We start from the raw sequence: 17,613 nt of genomic DNA, 5'->3' as shown, positions 1-17,613 counted from the left end.
TATCTCTGTCTCTACGCAACCCTATCCACTCTTCTTCTTCTTCTCTTTCCCCCCTCCCTCCTCCTCTTCCTCTTCTTATTCTTCCTCCTCTGCTCGCCTCAACCACACTCGATATATACACAAAGGTTGCAAACGTCCACACGGCCACCACCATCCTTGTGGCGCCGCCAACCCGCATCGACTCGTGTCTCTTCCTCCAGGCTCGCACTACTGCATCTCCCACTTTGCCGGAAACCAAACATAGATAGGATCTCTTCTTGGCCGACGTCCCGACCAACTCTATTCATCTGTCCCTGTCCAGTCCGCGAACCCCCCCGGTCCTGTTACCATCGATCGCTACACACAAGAAACGTCCAGGGCGTCAATCCTTCCTGTCATTCTTCGCAACGTTGTCGTTGTCGTTCTTGTCGTTGTCGTCGCTCCTTTCACCACCCTGTCAGGTTTCAGCGTTTCAGCGTTTCATCTGATCCACACACACACCATCTGCAAGTAATCGACAATTTCGACTGGACCGCTTGTGAGTTGCAGCCCCCCGGCGGACCACGTTTTGTCACCATCCATCATCAGCCCTGCATACATCTATTTTCGTCGCGCCTGATCGTCATCCCGCCAACGCTCCATCCTGCGACTCTCTTCTCTTTCCAATTCTCTCGACACGACGGCTTGGTCTACTCCCTGCTCCTTGCTCCCTGCTCCTCTACTCTCCGGCTTGGAGACAACTGCAAGTGAGAGAGTGCACGGCCTACTTACCACGATTCTACTACTACTACTACTACTACTACTACTACTACTACTACTACTACTACTACTACTCTCTTCCTACTACCACTCATCCACTACTACTACTCACCACCACCACCACCACCACCAACTCACTCATACTACTCTGGATTGCTGCTGGTGCCCGTGCTGCATCAAAACTATCCGGCATCCCACTCCTGCTGCACTGCTTTTCTGTCCTCCGATGCTGTCCAGCTAATAACTAGTCGTCCATTTCCGATTTCCTTTACTGTCGCCGTTGCCACCGGCCAACTTTTACATACACCATGTCTCTTGCTGGCCCTCAGCCTCGACCGATGCATCCTGGAATTTCTTCGTGGCCTGGTCAGCACGCCGTCTCTTCGCATCCTCGACTTCCAGGCCTACCGTCGCCATCAGAATCCCAATACGAAATGCCACACTGGAATCCCACTCAGCGTGCAACTCCCACCGACCCAGCCGCACCTGCAAAGGACACAAAGCTCCAATTACCTGGCATTTCTCAAATACTTACACCACCCATATCTGAAGCGCAACGTCCGCTATCTCATCACGTACCAGCTCCAGCTCCAGCTCCGGCGCCAGCTTCTTCGTTCCACGACTCTGCCACCTCCGTTCACAACTCACCACCACGACATCTATCATCCTCAACACTCAGCAGGCAGCAATCGTTGGACGGCCGTGGAACTCCATATCTTGGGAGGCGATCAGATCCAGACATACCAATACCACATGACACTTACTTTCCTCACCAGGCTCATCTATCTCATGCCCCTCAGCTGCATCACCAGTCGCCGCGCGCCACTTCCGTTGCTCCACATCCCATTCACGATACATCCGAAAGCGTGCATGCCGGTGTAAAGCGACGGGCTGAAAGTGTACCGCGTGCACCGGATTTTGCTCCGAGGGTCGTCTGTAAAGTGTATGATGAGCATGGCAATGAGCATTGGAAGTACGACAATGGTAACACCGTTCCTGCTGAAATCGATGGAGAGGCAGTCAATCCTTGCTGGGGTATCACAAAGGCCGGTAAACCACGGAAACGACTCGCCCAAGCCTGTCTTACTTGTCGAGAAAAGAAGATCAAGTGTGATCCTGGCTTCCCCAAATGTGCCCAGTGCACCAAGTCTCAACGAACGTGTAAAGGGTAAGCCGGTTCCTCGCCTAGCAGACATCTGTACGTCTACATGGCATGCTAACTTTGCATCAGAGGAGCAACCGAGCAGCAGTCGTCTCGTTCTCAGTCTCATCGTTCAGAAACTAGTTCTCCCCTTCACAGAGCCGCCGGAACTGCACACAGCAGCCCTGGGACGTATCCATCCGTTGTAAGCACAAACGCTGCTCCCCCAGAGTGGTCGAGACCGACGAAGATGCGACGCACAAGCGATCACGATTTGGCGCCGAGACAGCCGCAAGGTGCCTCGCCTCCACGCCACGAAATACGATGGAACCAAAGTGCTGGTAACGTTGGTTACCACACAGGCACTGATCCTGAGCTCAAGCACGTTCCGACCAACAACTCACTCCATTCAGCGAGACATGTCATGTCGGAGAACGAAAAAGCAGATCGCTGGCTGACGGATCCCTACGAAATCAGTCCAGCCGTAACTCTCGAACTACTTGACCACTACTTTACGCACTTCAACTCCGCAACATACTGCCTCTTTCCGAGAGATACAATCGTACATTGGGTTCAACATAACCGCTCGAAGACTCCACAAGATCGTATGGTGTTGTACAGCATGCTCGCCATCGGATCCTTGTTCTCTCACATCCCAGACCGACATGCTTACGGCAAGGAGTTGCACGAAATCGCCGAGTATGCGCTAAAAACGCTGTTCAGTGAGCTGACGTTGCAGATATGCCATGCCAGGCTTCTGGTGGGCATGTATTGCTTTGCACGTGGTGAAACAACTGCGTCATGGAATCACTGCAGACTGGCGCTGGGATGCATTAGCGCACTAGGGTTCAACTCGGAGAAGGTGATCTGCTACATTGCAGACCCCAGCGACCATGTTTACGGGCTGGACCGGGAGAAGCTGCTTGAATGCCGCAGGCGAACGTTCTGGTCTGGCTTTTTGATGGACCGCTACAACGGCTTCTGCGGTGGCACTAAATGCAACATCAACCTCGAGGACACCTTCGTTCGTCTACCATGTACAGAGCAGGAATACAACATGAAGCGCACACAGGATCCTCCAATCTTCGACTACGATCTCATCGGCACTCCTACCGAGCTTCCACTGAGCACAATGGCCTATCTCGTCCAGGTATCGGCCATTTGGGGTCAAGTCTTCTCAATGACAGACCGAGCCTTGAATAAGACTGTCAATGCTGCGTACCTTGACTACTACGAGCACCACTACAACAGCATGTACCACAAACTTCAGGCATGGCACGCTCAATTACCGCACGATTTACGTTACAGTCCCGACGCCTTGACGAGTAGTATCCACCGAGACTGCGCGGGATCATTCCTGTCGTTACACAGCTTGTACAACACTGCTTTTATTAGGTTGAATCGACACGTCAGAGTCGGTGCGCTTACGACTCAACTGGAAAGGAATATTCAAGCAAGCCTCGTGCACGCGAAGCAACTCTTCAATATTGCTCACCATCTTCAACACGCAGACTCTCACCGCATTGGCTCTCCTCGTCCAAGTTCGTTCTCTGCAGTTCCTTTTCTCGGCTACAGCTTGCTAGCGGCCGTGGACGTGCTCACCGCTGGCGGGTCCCGTGACACACTCCCGGGCCTCAAGAGGGCTGTCGAGGCCAACCTTGCTTGCATCACGGAGCTGTCTCATGTATGGACCAGCGCCGACTCTCAGCGTGATCTTGTCCTACGACGACTGCGCAAGATAGACGACGTTACGTACGCTGGCTCGCCACGAGCATTGGAGAACGGAGATTGGGCTGTCGACCATGCACTTGATGCAACTTATCGACGGGACGAAGATGCTGTATATTCGATAGGATCGCAGATTGCGGTCGCGATGCGGGACTTTGACATTCGATTCTGAATGGAGGCTTACGCTATCATCGTGCATCTATTTCCAGCTTACAGCAATCTGGATCACACCTCACCACCGTTCTATTGTTTTGCTGATCTGAGACACGTGTCCAAGACGTCCCACACGGCCTTCATCCGGCGATTTCGACGACCTTTACACATCATGTTATCCTCTCCGTTTCATGGACTCATTATATACATACACACATGCTCCCACGCCTCCATGTTTTTTTTTTTCTCTCTGCACGAATTCCCTTGCTTCATCATCCGTCCTTGTCATCCCTCCATCACATTCAGACAGGCGCACAAAAGTCCTTTACACTTGGAGGCTTTCGGGTTTGAATAAGCATACTCAGAATTTTATTCCTAATTAGTCGTCGTCGCCCGCCCAGGTCGTATGCATCGATCATCGACCGGGCGTTTCTGACTTTTAGCATATCACGGCGCTTCTGGTTGTTGTTGTTGTTGTCGTTGTTGTCGTTGTTGTCGTTGTTGTCGTTGTTGTCGTTGTTATTCGCTCTGGAAACAGTCGAAGAAGTTCGGGAGGAGATATGCAGAAAAACGGAGGCCGGAACACGATGCAATGCACGCCCCACATGTACGATATACTTTGATACAATTCTTTCTTATTTCCTCTTTTCCTGCTGCGCTTGTTGTCTGGGGTTTCTGGGGGGGGGGAGCATAAGTCATACGGCATAGGACATGGGGCATATATGGCATATATGGCATACGGCATACGGCATACGGCACAAGGTATATACCACATGGGAAGACTTTTGGGGAGGGGGGCCCAGGGGGAATAGATACATAAATGATGCCTCCGTCTGGTCTGGCTGGGGTATTGGGTGGGAGACGCAGATTGCGCGAAATGAAACATTGTTGTGATTATACTGTGTCGTTCTTTTGATGAAGTGTTGCTGTTGTGGGTGTTTTTGATGATGGGTTGGGTTGGGGTGGGTTAGGTTGGGTTAGGTTGGGTTGGGTTTGGGTATAGATGTGCGCGTGCATGTGTACGTCTGTCTTGTGTGTTCATTCGTTTATGTATACGTATGTTTATGTATTTGTATGCATATTTCTATCGTCAGTGTCGTGTCTGCTATGTATTATATTCGTGGATCTATACATCCATGGTAAGTGTCACATCTAGTATATATTATATTCATGCATCTATACATTGATCCATATATATGATCTCCCGATGCATTCGAAGCAGCGAATGACGACAAGGACAACGGATTGTCCAAGGTTTACCAAGCACCCAGCCACACAGCCCGCCGCCGCCGCCGTCCTCGTCGTCGTCCTCGTCGTCGTCGGATGACGACCTATCCGCTAGATACCCACAGTTCCAACATCTCATCTCATCTCCTTACTACTACCCATCTATACCTTTCACTCTACTTCCTCTCCCCATTCTCCACCTACCTCCCATCTCCTCTCCCCTCACTACCTCCTCATCCCCGCCTCCCCATACCTGCATATACCTCCCATCTCCTCCCCCCTCACTATCTCCTCATCCTCCGCATCCACATACCTCCTGCAAGCCCCAAAGCTCCACCACCTACAGCCCAACAGCCCAACACCCCAAATATCCCCACAGCTAAACCCGGACACCGAAAAGTACGTACATGTATTCCCCCTTCCCACCACCCGTCTCCCACTAAAAACAATCAAAAAAAACGAAAAAAAAAAACGAAAAAAAAGAGAAAAGAGAGGAAACAAAACAACTACTAAAGCGCGAGAACGGGAAAAAGGTGAGATTTATAGCAAGGAAAAAGGGGAATAAAGGGGGGAGGTGTAAATGGTAGGGTGGTAGTGGGGTGGGGATCGGGTGGGAATGGGGTGGAGGGTATGGAGAAATGTAGAGGATAATAGGATTGGAAAGTGGGTATAAGGATAGAATAGAGAAGAGGGTACCTTGGGTCTCTCGGTTCGAGCGAACACATTAACATACGAAGGACTAAAGGGAAGAGGGGGTCGTTGGAGTGTTTGTTGTATGCACATACATACATACATATCTACATGACCAAATACATACGCAAGTATGCTCCTCCGCTATATACATACACACACATATACACACATATACACACACACATACAGTCCTCAACCCATCAATCTCCAATCCCCAAACCTCCCCTCCCTAAAGCACACCTAGCATAACGCATAACGTAACAAGTCATATACCCTCCACCACCCCTACAACCTCCACAACCTCCACAACCTCCACAACCTCTACAACCTCTATAACCTCTATAACCTCTATAACCCCTATACCCTCCACAACCTTCACAACCTTCACAACCTCCACAACCTCCACAACCTCCACAACCTCCACAACCTCCACAACCTCCACAACCCCTATACCCTCCCCAAAGCATACAAACATCCAACCCGCCGAGTTAGTACCTAATAACATAGGACCTGTTAATACTAAACTGCACTGTAAGGGAAAACGGCTCGGCTTGGCCGAGAGGAGGGTTAGGTTCTTTGGAGTAATACGCTTCTGGGTACGCTTTTGGACGTTTAGTAGGGATTATGTCTGGGTGAGGTTTTTGGGGGGGTTTTGTTTAGGGTTGTATTTGGGATGGTAGGTGTTTGGGAGGGTATTTGATTGGGATGGTATCTGCAACCGATGTCTAGATCTATTAATTACCTAGTTTTGGCGATATTTGGTGGTGAAGTATTGTAGTAGTGTATATAGTAGTGCTCAGCGGCGCAGTATAGTATGTATGGATTGCTTGATTAATAGATAGGTTATGGAATTGGTAAGACGGACTATGGTATTGATGCTAGGTTGGGAGATGGTAAATGCATTGGGAAGCTAGGAGCACGGCTAGGTAGTATATAGTAAGATGAAAAGGGGGATTTAGAGGATTATTTTTGTGCAGGATACCCTCTACACTAGAAATTTTATAGAGACTTGATGACTCATGGCACGGAGAGTACTGTCGATGGTGGTGGTGATGTATATCATATACTCTAGATCGTGTATAGTAGTATATAGTAGTAGGTTTGCTTAGCTGTCGTCTAGAATCATCCCTTTTTATCTTTACGTATTATACATACCATACGCACCTTATGCCTTCCAACAAAGGAAGAAAGGAATCGCACCCGTCCTACAATTCCACAATTTCTACATCGTATGCTAAGAAACCTGGCTAGCCCCCAATCTCCCTCTTTTGCGAATAGCCCTACCGAAATCGAGAACAGTCTTTGTCCCCGGGATCCACTGTTTCCCTTGTTCTTCGGTTGCTCGGGGACGTTGCTTGCGGTCCTTGGATGTGTGGTGGTTGGTTGAGTGGGGAGCAGGGCTGGGTATGGTGTGTCTGTAGTCGGATGATGGTATTGTGAGATTGAAGGATGGGAAAGTATAGTCTATAGTATCGTATTGTCTAGTCTACACCTTCTAGTCCATCACGAAGAGCAGTCTAACTAGCTAATTAGACCTGAGAGAGAGGGGTAGATGTCGTAGTATCATGGTATCGTGGAATCATAGATCCATAGATGAGCTCATGGAATCATAGATGGGTATCACGGATTGATGGAGTCGTATATTCGTATACCCGTCTCGCAAGTCCTGCCTGTTTCGGTAATACTCGCCTTGCGCATCCATTCCACGTACTCCACTCTATGCCCTATGCCCTACGGACCCCCTATGCCTTACGTACCCCCTCCCCTACTCCCACTCTACCTTCTACTACCACTGCTCCCCTCCCCCTACTCCCCGGTACGTAGCCCCCTTCCAACCGCCCAGGACAGCATCAAGCCAGAACCCATCTCCCGTCTTCCCGAATGCCATCAGCCCTCAACCTGCATAGCCGAAGAACCCAGCATATCTCTGCCGAATTAGCTTAACAGAAGCGCGAATTCTAGATTGCCATTCCAGAATTATGACTCCATAGCCCTGTCATCTGCACCTAGTTTTCCTGGGACCGGATGGGATAGGTGGGTCGCATACGGGCCCTAGGTTGATAGACAGACAGACAGACAGATAACACAACACACCAGCGTGTCCGTGCACTTCCATTCAGCCTTACAGGCTGTTCTCCTCATCCAACATATATTCACCATTCGTCACAAAGCGCAGCTATGTCTGGATTTACTTCTACATCAACTTCCCCACTTACCCGCACGCAGGTAGCCTTCACCATCATACCAGTCTAATTCATCAAGCGATCAGTCAATCAAGCCGTGTTCCTGCGTCACGTCGCGTTCGTGCTCGCGCTCGCGCCCCAGCCGTCACTCCGATGCCTAGACCCTTCTTCCCCTCCCCGCTCCCACCTATTCCCCACTTATCTCCGATTTATGCCCCACCTGTCCCGCTGTTGGAGTGTATGGAGTAAGTACAACATTCCATCACGCCCGGCGACCGGATGTATAGACGTATCCGGGGTCCGGAGTCCGGAGTTGGAGTTGTGGCGGATGGATGAGCGATAGACGAGCGTCGGATGAGCGGCGGATGAGCAGCGGATAAGGCGGGGATTATGTGGGAGCTTGTCTCGTGCGCCGGTATCTACGACTGTGGTGCGGAGGTCGGGAGTGTGGAGGGGGCCGGGCTTGAGGGGGTGGGAGGTGTATAAGGGGGGTGGGATAAGTTGCGATACTCGATGGGTCTCTGATTGTTGAAAGCTAGAAGGGGGGAGGGGAGAGGTGTTGGTGGGGGGTTTTTCCGATGAGAGATAGGTCTGGGACTGTATGTTATAGTGCCTGGTTGCGGTAGTGGGATCAGGTCAGTGATTGCGATGGTGTGAGAAATGGTGTTGAAGTGTAGCTGTGGATATGCTAGCTTGGGTATCGCCGAGAGAACTCCTTGTGCCTTGTGCCTGAGTGTATGCCTGAACTTGTCCTCTGCCTTTGATCAGACTCCTCCCTGTTTCCGAGAGGATTTATCTTCCTCGCTCGTCATTGTCATTTCATCTATCATCTATGACCTCCCTGGCCCTGGGACTCTCCCGCCCGTACTGCGCCTTCCCATCATCTACGCCGCAACGCCGTCTCTGTCTCCGCTGTCCTCCCCGCCCACACCCTGCGTCCCCGCCTTGGCCTTGCTCGCAATATCCAGCTCGGCAAACTTTGGCCGCGCAAGCATGATGTTCATGCGCGCAGCATTAAACACCTGCTCGCTGGGCGGGATGTCAACAGCCAGGTTCGTATTCTCCGTCAGCCGCGTGATGAAGAACATGAAGCGGCCCGTCTTGATATGCAGCTCTGCGAAATTGGCCGCGTTGGGCGGCAGGCTGGTGTGCTTGGCCATGCTCTGCTTGTGCGTCTTGAGGATGCTCGAGATGCGCTCGAAGCGGTCGGTGTAGGGGTTCGAGAGCTCTGCGCCGCGCGTGACATGCGTGACCATGAGGCAGGTGGTGCGTTCGTAGAGCACCAGTTCGCGGGCGTCGATGACGTCGGCCAGGTCCTTGAGGGCTGACTCGATTTTCTGCGCGTTCGGGATGAGAAAGTAGATGATCTGCGTCCAGGCCTTGTACAGGCTCTGGTCCCAGATGCTGGTCGGGAAGAAGTCGACGCTGTCGCGGAAGCCCTCGGACGAGGCGCGGATGTACTCTGCGCGCTCCTCGAAGAGTTGGGAGCGCAGCCGCAGCTGGACGAGGTCCATTTTGTGGATGAGGATGAACACCTTGGCCGTGGGCGAGCATTCGGTCAGTGCGCGGATGATATTGGAGTAGGAGATAACGTCGGCTTGGAATTCGCGTGACTCAATGTCGAAGACGAATATTAGCACCGCGACGGAACCGAAGACATGTGTGCGTTGGTTGGTGAGGTAGTTCTCGACGAAGCCGTCTTGTCTGTGGTCATGCGTGCGGGTCAGCCCTCAAACTGCTGATTGATATTCGGCCCGTGATGCGCAATGCTGATAACTACTGCAAACATGGCACGGCAGATGATCTGTGATGATTTTGATCTACTGGAGTCTGAATGGGGAACGTACCCTCCGCAATCCCATAGATTTAGCATCAGGTTTCCCATGAACTTTATGTTACTGTGCTCTACATCGATCGTCGCGCCTAGTCTACGCACATCTTTCGCAACGTAATTGCTGAAGACAATGCTACGCATAGAAGACTTTCCAGCCCCGCTCTTTCCCATGAGGAGCACCTTGCGCTGCTTCTGGCGCTTTGCCGGGGTGGAGGAGCTCATCGTGGTGTTACTGGTGTACTACTACTGCTGGTCTCGTGGTTCGATTGTTGGATTGAGATGGAGAGAGAGTCGGGGGGCGAAGGCGGAGGCGGTGTGATTCGAGTCAAGTGAGCTCGAGAAGAACTTATGCGATCGGGATTGACTGTTGTTGTCGTCGACAATGCATCATGATCGCAGGGTATGAAGTAGAGTTTGGTGAGGTTGCTATGTTGAAGCTGTGCAACGTCGAGCGCCAAATGGTGGAGCGGAGGTCCGTCACCGCCTAATCTGCAAGCTCCCTATCATTTGCCAGCCAAGACGTTTCAGAGCACTGGACATCATGCGGGGAGGTCCCCCACCAAAAGCTTGGCTAAAATTTCCTGACAGTGTTTTGGATATCCAAAGTGTGATTCTTCCTCCTCGTTCTTTGCCTTAGATACCCAAGATCATCATGTCAGAGCCAGTAGCAGTCGCTGCCACGCAACCTGCCCTCACCGAAGACGACATTGACGATATCCTCTACCTCGCCCGGACGAACGATGCCGCAGAGCTCTCCACCACTCTCGCCGCGCTCGCAAAAACCCATGCTACGTCTATCGCTTCAGTAGTATCGGCAGCCGTAGACCCAGACAGCAAAAACACACCATTGCACTACGCTGCAGCTAATGGTCATGTCGGCATGTGCCTTGTTCAGACCCTCACAGCAGGCTGGCGATTGCTGACTCTCTTCAGAAACTGTTACTGCTCTCATCACTCCACTGGCATCTTCTCCCGACAAGTCCCCCCTGAACCCCCGCAATTCCTCCCTCAACACGCCGTTACACTGGGCCGCACTGAATGGGCACTTGGCCGCTGTACAATTACTCGTCCAGGCAGGCGCGGATGCGGCGCTGGTAAATGCCGCTGGGCATGACTGTGTATTTGAGGCCGAACTGAACAATAAAGAAGAGGTGGTAGAATGGCTACTCAGAGAGGCAGTTGGGCTAGAGCAAGGATTTGTGGGCAAAGCAGGCGACGATAAGGAGGACGGAGGTGAGGAACAGGAGGTCGAGATGACTGTCAAAGCCGGGAACACGAGCACGGAAGTGGAAGTCAAGATGGAGGGCTTGAATGTCAATGGGACAGATAAAGAGGAGGGTGAACAAGGCTGAACAAACGAGGAAGCTAGGAGACTGACATGAAGCTCACGAGGAACATGCTGCTCTAAGTACTGAGCACGGCCTTCAAATATGCATTTCGTCCGCTGATTTCTCGAGTCCTTGTGCAGAGCTGCGAGGACGTCTTGATAGACCAGCGATCACCATCAGGGCTTGTCCGAAGTACTGCAACCACGAGCCTAACGCTGCCGACAGTTGTATCTAGGTGGTGTGGTTTTGGCGATGGTGTGAAAGGAAGAACGGGCATCGAACTGGCGTGTTTGTAAGACAGAACTGTGAAATGGCAATTTTACCCCCGAGCACGCGTGTCTCCAGACTTCCTCGGCTCCACAAATAACAGCGACAGCAGCTTTACAAGCCCGGGCTGTTGTGGTGTTGCAGGCGGAAACTAGCACTTCATTGACCAAGTCCGTGCTTGACGTCAGAGACCAATGGTGATTGGCTGTATAAGCTTAATTGAGGAAGGTAATTCTGACATTGTCGTTGAATGTCGGTATTAGAACAACAAATGCTGCGATTAGATAATCATTCTAGGGCGTGCATGGCTTTGCTCCAAACATTCTAGTGCGAAGCAGGCAACAATGTCAACGACTTCCTCGACGGTCGCGCGCACCCCAACAACAGCTCCGTGTTCACACTATCTGTCGGTCATGAGACACGGGCAGATTTGTTCCGCAGCCGGGTCTCTATGTTGTCTGCGTCGTCAGCCTCAGCTAAGGCGAATCTCTCGCTGCAAATCCTCCAATCACACGTCCAGTGTACCTGAACACAGCCTCAACCAGCCTCAAAAGGGCATGTGGTTCCTTGAAGGCTTGAAGCTTCACACTACCCCAGGCCAGCGACTCTACTACGTCTAGAGTCATAAGTAGACCGACGCTCGCTTATCCTTCTAGCGTTGCTTCTGGAAGGGCTACGCATGCATCCATAGACCTGTGTCTGTGCACCGGGTCGTAAGGATGAACATATACAGAGGAGTAAGTCGTCTCTTAAAGGGGCGTGTAGGCAATCTATGATCAAGTATCGGCCAAGGACTGACAAAAACACCACATTCCATGTCGATCTCTGGACCCTCTACCTCGATGCTAATATGACAGCCTTGAAACGACTCAAATCGCCACAGCAGCTGTGTATACAGTGCGAAAGACTAATATGGATTGTACTCAAGCGCAATGGCTTTCCCAAGAGCATGGTGACCCTTGGACAGGGCGTTAACCGGGTACCATGGGAGAGATGCGCTGTCTGCAGAACCATTGCACGCGAATGGCAAACTGCTCATATGTTGACACCCGCTAATATGACCATGGAGATCTTGGTGTTTCTTTCACCTACCCGAAAGTCGGTCGTGATCAAGATTCCCAGCTTAAAGAGCGCCTGTGAGTTTGGTTCGATAAAAGCCTCGACTAATCAATGTGAGCTTCTCCCGGTCCTACAGTGACAGGACATGAGTCGACCGATACTCAAGTGGTTTCCCGCTGCAAACTCAAAGCCTATCCAATGCTAATCCGCGCTGATCAGTAAATCTACTCACCGAATACATTCCTTGGAGATCCACCACGTATCTTGACAGTACTATAGCGACGATAAAGATGTGGATGTCGAAATGCGAAGCACATCCTGCTTGCCGCACGTCGATGACACGACTGCCCCGGCGGATACTGGATGTTCAGGCCGACAACAGATCTCGCTTGTGTCTGCTCGTCAATTCGTCTACGAAAGCTCAATACCTTGCCCTGAGCCATCGATGGGGCAGGAATAAGCAAGGATGTACAGTACGAGCAAACTACAAGCACAGACAGAGTCGTGTCGATGCTTCTCAGCTGCCGCATTCTTTCACAGATGCCATTCGAGTCACACGTCTACTTGGCTTCCGCTATCTATGGATAGATTCATTGGTAAGCATCTCCCCTTTCGTATGTTTTTCAGCGGCGTCCGAGGATGAGATATGACGGATGTTTCTTATATCATAGCTCCCTTTCTGTGCTCGTCGTATACTCTTATCCTTCATCCATCGCTCTAGCTTACATGTAATAGTGTATCATCCAGGACGACCTGAAGGACTGGGAAGAAGAAGCCCCTATGATGGGGACGATCTACGAAAATGCATATCTGACCATCTCGGCCTCAGAATCAACCGGCGATCATCATCACTTTCTAGAGCACAGGAGTACCCCCAGCCCGTTCTCAAAAGTCCACCTCGGATCAGCATACCAGTCCTATCCCGGCAAAGAGTTTGTCAAGATCAAGCACCACGAAGAAGTAGACTTGAACACCCTGCCAATCACTTCACGAGCCTGGGTCTTCCAAGAACGCTTCTTCTCCGTACGCACCGTCCATTTCTGCAAGTCCCAAGCACACTGGGAGTGCCAGTGCCGGATCTGGTCCGAGAGCGGACGCCAGAGCGAGTCGAACACAGGCGACAAGCTGCACTCCCTGAAGCAACGCCTATTCACCGCCACCTTCTGGGACTCGCACAACGACTGGCTCTCCCTCGTCGAGCGGTACAGCAGATGCCAAATGACGCTCACGCGCGACAAGCTACCCGCTATATCCGGCATCATGACCCGCATCACAGAGCAACACGACACGCATTTCATCGCAGGCCACATCATGCAGCCCACCGAAACCCTTCTCAAAAGCCTAGCATGGGGCAGCGCTGCCGCCACACCACTCCGCAAGCCCAGCACCCCCCGCTGCTCCTCCTGGTCCTGGGCCGCCCTGGACGGCAACATCTCCTTCTTCATCAAACACCCCTCCTCGCCCGGCCGCACCCTGTCCCATCTCCGCAGAATCTATAAATCGGGCGATATCACCCTCGCCGCTACCACTCACCTCCTCTTCCACGCTCGCACCGCTACTCTCCACGCCCGCCCCATGGACGCCTGGGAACTCCTCCAGCAGTCTCATCTCTGGGGCATATACCCCGGCTGGAGCCCCGAGGCCGACTGCAACGTGCGCTGTCACGGGCTTTTTGACGGTGTTGGGAAGGGCGATATGCTTGGCATGGCGCGTCTGGATGTTGACAGCAGAGAGACGGGCGATTTCGTCTGTCTGAGCCTGTTTGAGCAGCGCAATCCCGCGTGGCCGGACTTTTACAGGTGTTGGGTCTTGGTGTTGGTTCCTGCGAGTGGGCGGAGACTTTCTACGAGTGCTGTTGCTGTGGCGCCGGCTTATAGGAGAGTTGGGATTGGCTGTGTGTTTGACGAGCGTTGTGTGCGTAGGGCTCGGAGGAGGGATGTGCTGTTGGTGTAGATACTTGTGTGTATGTATGTATGTGTGTGTACTCTTTTAATCGTAATAAAGGATCATCAAGATCCCCCCAAGTGCTTCGTCTTCGCGCCAGCTGCTACATGTATCCTCCAACACCCCCAAATGTAATGATAATGAGATTTGTCTGATTAGATGCCAAAAACCTGGGTATTAATTAGAAGCCCCAAATCTCTGATTCTCAATTTCTCAATTCGTAGGCGCGGTAGATGGTGTATAATATAAATAATATAAGAACAACCTACCAGTCCTACCACTGCAACTACTATGTCTACAGCTACAGCTCCATATATACACCCTGTTCTATCGCACCATCCCCCACTAAACAATCCCCTATCACCTCTTCTACCAACTAATCTACTATCCCCCCCTCCACTCCCCTCCTACCAAAGAAAACAATCAAAAAAAAGGCATCTAAACTACAAACAACACCCATCATCCACTACCGCCCCTCATCACATCACATATGCTCACAAAGATACACACTCGCATCGCACCAACAAAACATAACGTAGTATCAGAGAACGTTTAGTTTCCTATTCCTGTTTTAATCTCAGTTTTCATTCTAGTTGTTCCATATATCTATATCTATATCTATATATACATACCTCTACATACCTCTATACATACATACGCACCTCCGTATGCCGCATGAGCTACGTACGATTTCAAAACACCCAACACAACTAAGTAGTCAAAACTACCAAAGAATCGCCGACTATTGCCTCATGTTACCTTTGCTATTTCTATTTCTAAATCTGTTGTGTGAAAGCTTTATATAGCTTCATATAGCTTTATATAGCTCGCGTGGCAACCTGACGTGTTCCGGTTCCTGAACTGGTTAAAATTGTCAAAGTCGCTGGCGAGATACACATCACACATCACACAACAAACATCAACACCACCCATCACACCTCATCAAACGCGACAGACAGCCACAAAAGCACGACACACGCACATCCCAGACTCCCTACACCGACGCAGGCACCCACGCCACAGCCACAGCCACGAAATGCAAGATAATGCCCATACAATAGAATCCTCCGACCCTCCTTCGATAACCCCCCTAAACCTCCTTTAAACCTCCTTTGAACCTCCTTTGATCACCCCCTGGAACACCTTTGACACCTCCTTCACTACTCCTCCGAGAGCCTTTGAGATACCCTTTGCGATACCCTTAGCGATACCTTTTGAGATACCCCTGGCAATGAGATATATATATATATACTGTATTGAGAAAGTATGGAGAGGGATACGGAGCGTTCAGACCGACCAGGACATCACCCATACACACACAACATCGTATAGCCTACCTTATCTACCCTATAATCTCCGTCTTCGTATGTGGTGTGGTATACAAGGGTACAAAGACTCACTACTCGGTTTCAAGAGACGCGAAGACATCCAGCAGAGAGTAAAGTGAATAATAAACTTTTTGTTGGTTTGGTAACCATACCGTATAGAAATCCGACGTGATTGAAACACACACACACACACACACACAGACACACACATCTGGCCAGACAGTCCGAAGTACCACATGGGGTCGGGGTATACAAGCAAGAGAGAGAGAGAAAGAGAGAAAGAAAGAAAGAAAGAAAGAAATAGAGAGAGAGAGAGAGAGATAAGAAACCATACATAAGACAGACAGACATATAGAACCACCCCTCCCACTCCCCCCAAACCACGTCCCCCCAATCATCCATCCCGCACAAGGACCCCCGTATGACGACCGAAGAATATAGCGCTGCTAATAGCCTCCACGCTCTGGTACCACAGATACGCGGACAGAGAGACGGGTGATTGGAAAAAAAGGAAACAGCAGACTTAATGCTGGTGAGCACGACCCTTGCAACATCCTGAATGCCGCCAAAAGAGAGGTTAGCCTAGGCCTTGCGCTTCTTGGGAGGAGGGGGGGAGTTTGAGGTCTTGCCCTTGCCAACAAGCGCGCGGATATCGACCTCCTCGCCCTCGGAATCGTCGTCCATTTCCTCGTCTTCGTCGAGCTCGGAGAGTTCCTCGTCGTCGAACTGGGATTGGGCTGCAATATGTTGTTAGTACGGGCCTTCCAGGTCACTGACCTGTGAGGAGGACGACTTACTGTAGTACTCAATGGCGTTAGGCCAGACGTCCTCGGCAATGATGTTCGCAATCTCCGCCCCAGCACCATGGACTTCGCTCAAGATATCAAGCTCCAGATCCTCGGCATCGACCATCTCTGGCTCCTCCTCTTTCTTGTCGACCTTGGGCTTGTTGCGCTCCTCGCGAGCCTTCTTTGTTGCCTCGGCGCTCTCCTCGGCGCTGATCCAGCGCGAGTCGCTCACGAAGCTGAACCAAGTGAAGAAGCTCAGCGCCTCATCCGTCTCGCTCTGCTCAATCACCTTCAACAGCTTCTTGAACTCTGGAATCTCGCTCTGCTTGGTGCCCTTGGCGGCCCCAGCGCGAGCCTTCCAGAGAGAAATCACAGCAGCGTTCAGTCCGTTTGTGAGGTCCTTGCCCTCTTTCCAGTCGATCTGCACAGGCTCGCTGACCAGGGTAACGTGGTCCTCGCTGCTGCGACGATACCAGAACTTCTTGTTCAACGTCTTGTTCGTGAAGTACTCATTCTCGGAGAAGGTAAAGGTAATGCTGATACTGCGGGGAGAGCCAGCCGGGTCATCAATCTCAAAGCGCGAGACGGACATGTCGGTCAGAGCATCGGCAAAGACCTGGCTGTCGGAGGGCTGGATGAATTGGTCGAGCTCGGGAGGCGCCTGTTCGAGGACCAACGCCCAGAAGGCAGGGATCTTGTCGATGATGGCCTTGCGCTTGATGTAGAGAGGCGCAAAGCGCTTGGTGGTTGCGCGGACTAGGTACAGGTTATAAAGGTTAGAATAAATCCAAAGCGGATGCGCAAAGCCATGTGTGGATATCAGAGCAAGAGTAGTATACGACTACAAAATGGGCTCGAGGAAAACATACTAATGTCGAGCTCGGCTTCCTCAAAGTCGTGCTCGATCGCCGCAAGCTCCTCGTAGCTAACATCAGGAGCTGTCTGCTCGACGTCTTCTTTGGTCATTTTTGCTTGGTGGTGTAGTGTGTTTGCGGATCCCTTTGTTATAGAAATGCGATGTGGCGGAAGAAGAGGCCTCTTCAAGTGTGAGTGGAGTGAGGAAGAAAGAAACAAAACAACAAGGGCAGTGGGATTTATATAAACAGCAGTTCGAACAAAAAAATGTTGGGCAAGAATAAAATGTTAGCAGGGATGTGCGGGACCGACGCCAGAGTGGATACCAGGGCTCTCTAACAATGCTA

The 17,613-nt window shown here is 51.3% G+C and overlaps 6 protein-coding genes across 6 annotated transcripts; 3 read left to right on the top strand and 3 right to left on the bottom strand.

The window, feature by feature from the left end:
- Window positions 1-612: 612 nt before the first annotated feature.
- Window positions 613-3,865, top strand: EJ05DRAFT_160482 (uncharacterized protein). Its single transcript, XM_033739400.1, has 2 exons — window positions 613-1,906; window positions 1,970-3,865. The coding sequence occupies exons 1-2, from the start codon at window positions 1,047-1,049 to the stop codon at window positions 3,777-3,779; spliced, it is 2,670 nt and encodes an 889-aa protein (XP_033596386.1). The 5' UTR covers window positions 613-1,046; the 3' UTR covers window positions 3,780-3,865.
- Window positions 3,866-4,886: 1,021 nt separating this feature from the next.
- On the bottom strand, window positions 4,887-6,155 carry EJ05DRAFT_489647 (uncharacterized protein; the record flags this gene model as incomplete). Its single annotated transcript, XM_033745803.1, has 8 exons — window positions 4,887-4,912; window positions 5,021-5,098; window positions 5,192-5,240; window positions 5,301-5,327; window positions 5,395-5,426; window positions 5,773-5,821; window positions 5,868-5,909; window positions 5,970-6,155. The coding sequence occupies 8 exons, from the start codon at window positions 6,153-6,155 to the stop codon at window positions 4,887-4,889; spliced, it is 489 nt and encodes a 162-aa protein (XP_033596385.1).
- Window positions 6,156-8,372: 2,217 nt separating this feature from the next.
- Window positions 8,373-10,134, bottom strand: EJ05DRAFT_479958 (uncharacterized protein). Its single transcript, XM_033744779.1, has 2 exons — window positions 9,711-10,134; window positions 8,373-9,567 (listed from the first exon to the last, which is right to left on the bottom strand). Exons 1-2 carry the CDS (start codon window positions 9,917-9,919, stop codon window positions 8,748-8,750), a joined length of 1,029 nt encoding a protein of 342 aa, XP_033596384.1. The 5' UTR covers window positions 9,920-10,134; the 3' UTR covers window positions 8,373-8,747.
- A 143-nt stretch (window positions 10,135-10,277) lies between these two features.
- On the top strand, window positions 10,278-11,520 carry EJ05DRAFT_479957 (ankyrin). The gene is made up of 2 exons (XM_033744778.1): window positions 10,278-10,575; window positions 10,631-11,520. The coding sequence occupies exons 1-2, from the start codon at window positions 10,350-10,352 to the stop codon at window positions 11,047-11,049; spliced, it is 645 nt and encodes a 214-aa protein (XP_033596383.1). The 5' UTR covers window positions 10,278-10,349; the 3' UTR covers window positions 11,050-11,520.
- A 954-nt stretch (window positions 11,521-12,474) lies between these two features.
- EJ05DRAFT_160422 (HET-domain-containing protein) lies at window positions 12,475-14,377 on the top strand. The gene is made up of 2 exons (XM_033739399.1): window positions 12,475-12,947; window positions 13,087-14,377. The coding sequence occupies exons 1-2, from the start codon at window positions 12,642-12,644 to the stop codon at window positions 14,302-14,304; spliced, it is 1,524 nt and encodes a 507-aa protein (XP_033596382.1). The 5' UTR covers window positions 12,475-12,641; the 3' UTR covers window positions 14,305-14,377.
- Window positions 14,378-16,205: 1,828 nt separating this feature from the next.
- On the bottom strand, window positions 16,206-17,377 carry EJ05DRAFT_489643 (uncharacterized protein; the record flags this gene model as incomplete). The annotated part of the gene is made up of 3 exons (XM_033745802.1): window positions 16,206-16,360; window positions 16,421-17,167; window positions 17,281-17,377. The coding sequence occupies 3 exons, from the start codon at window positions 17,375-17,377 to the stop codon at window positions 16,206-16,208; spliced, it is 999 nt and encodes a 332-aa protein (XP_033596381.1).
- Between the last annotated feature and the right edge of the window lie 236 nt (window positions 17,378-17,613).

Source organism: Pseudovirgaria hyperparasitica (genome assembly GCF_010093815.1).
Source record: "Pseudovirgaria hyperparasitica strain CBS 121739 unplaced genomic scaffold EJ05scaffold_18, whole genome shotgun sequence".
Lineage (NCBI taxonomy): Eukaryota > Fungi > Ascomycota > Dothideomycetes > Acrospermales > Acrospermaceae > Pseudovirgaria > Pseudovirgaria hyperparasitica.
This window is presented reverse-complemented; position numbering and strand designations above follow the sequence as displayed.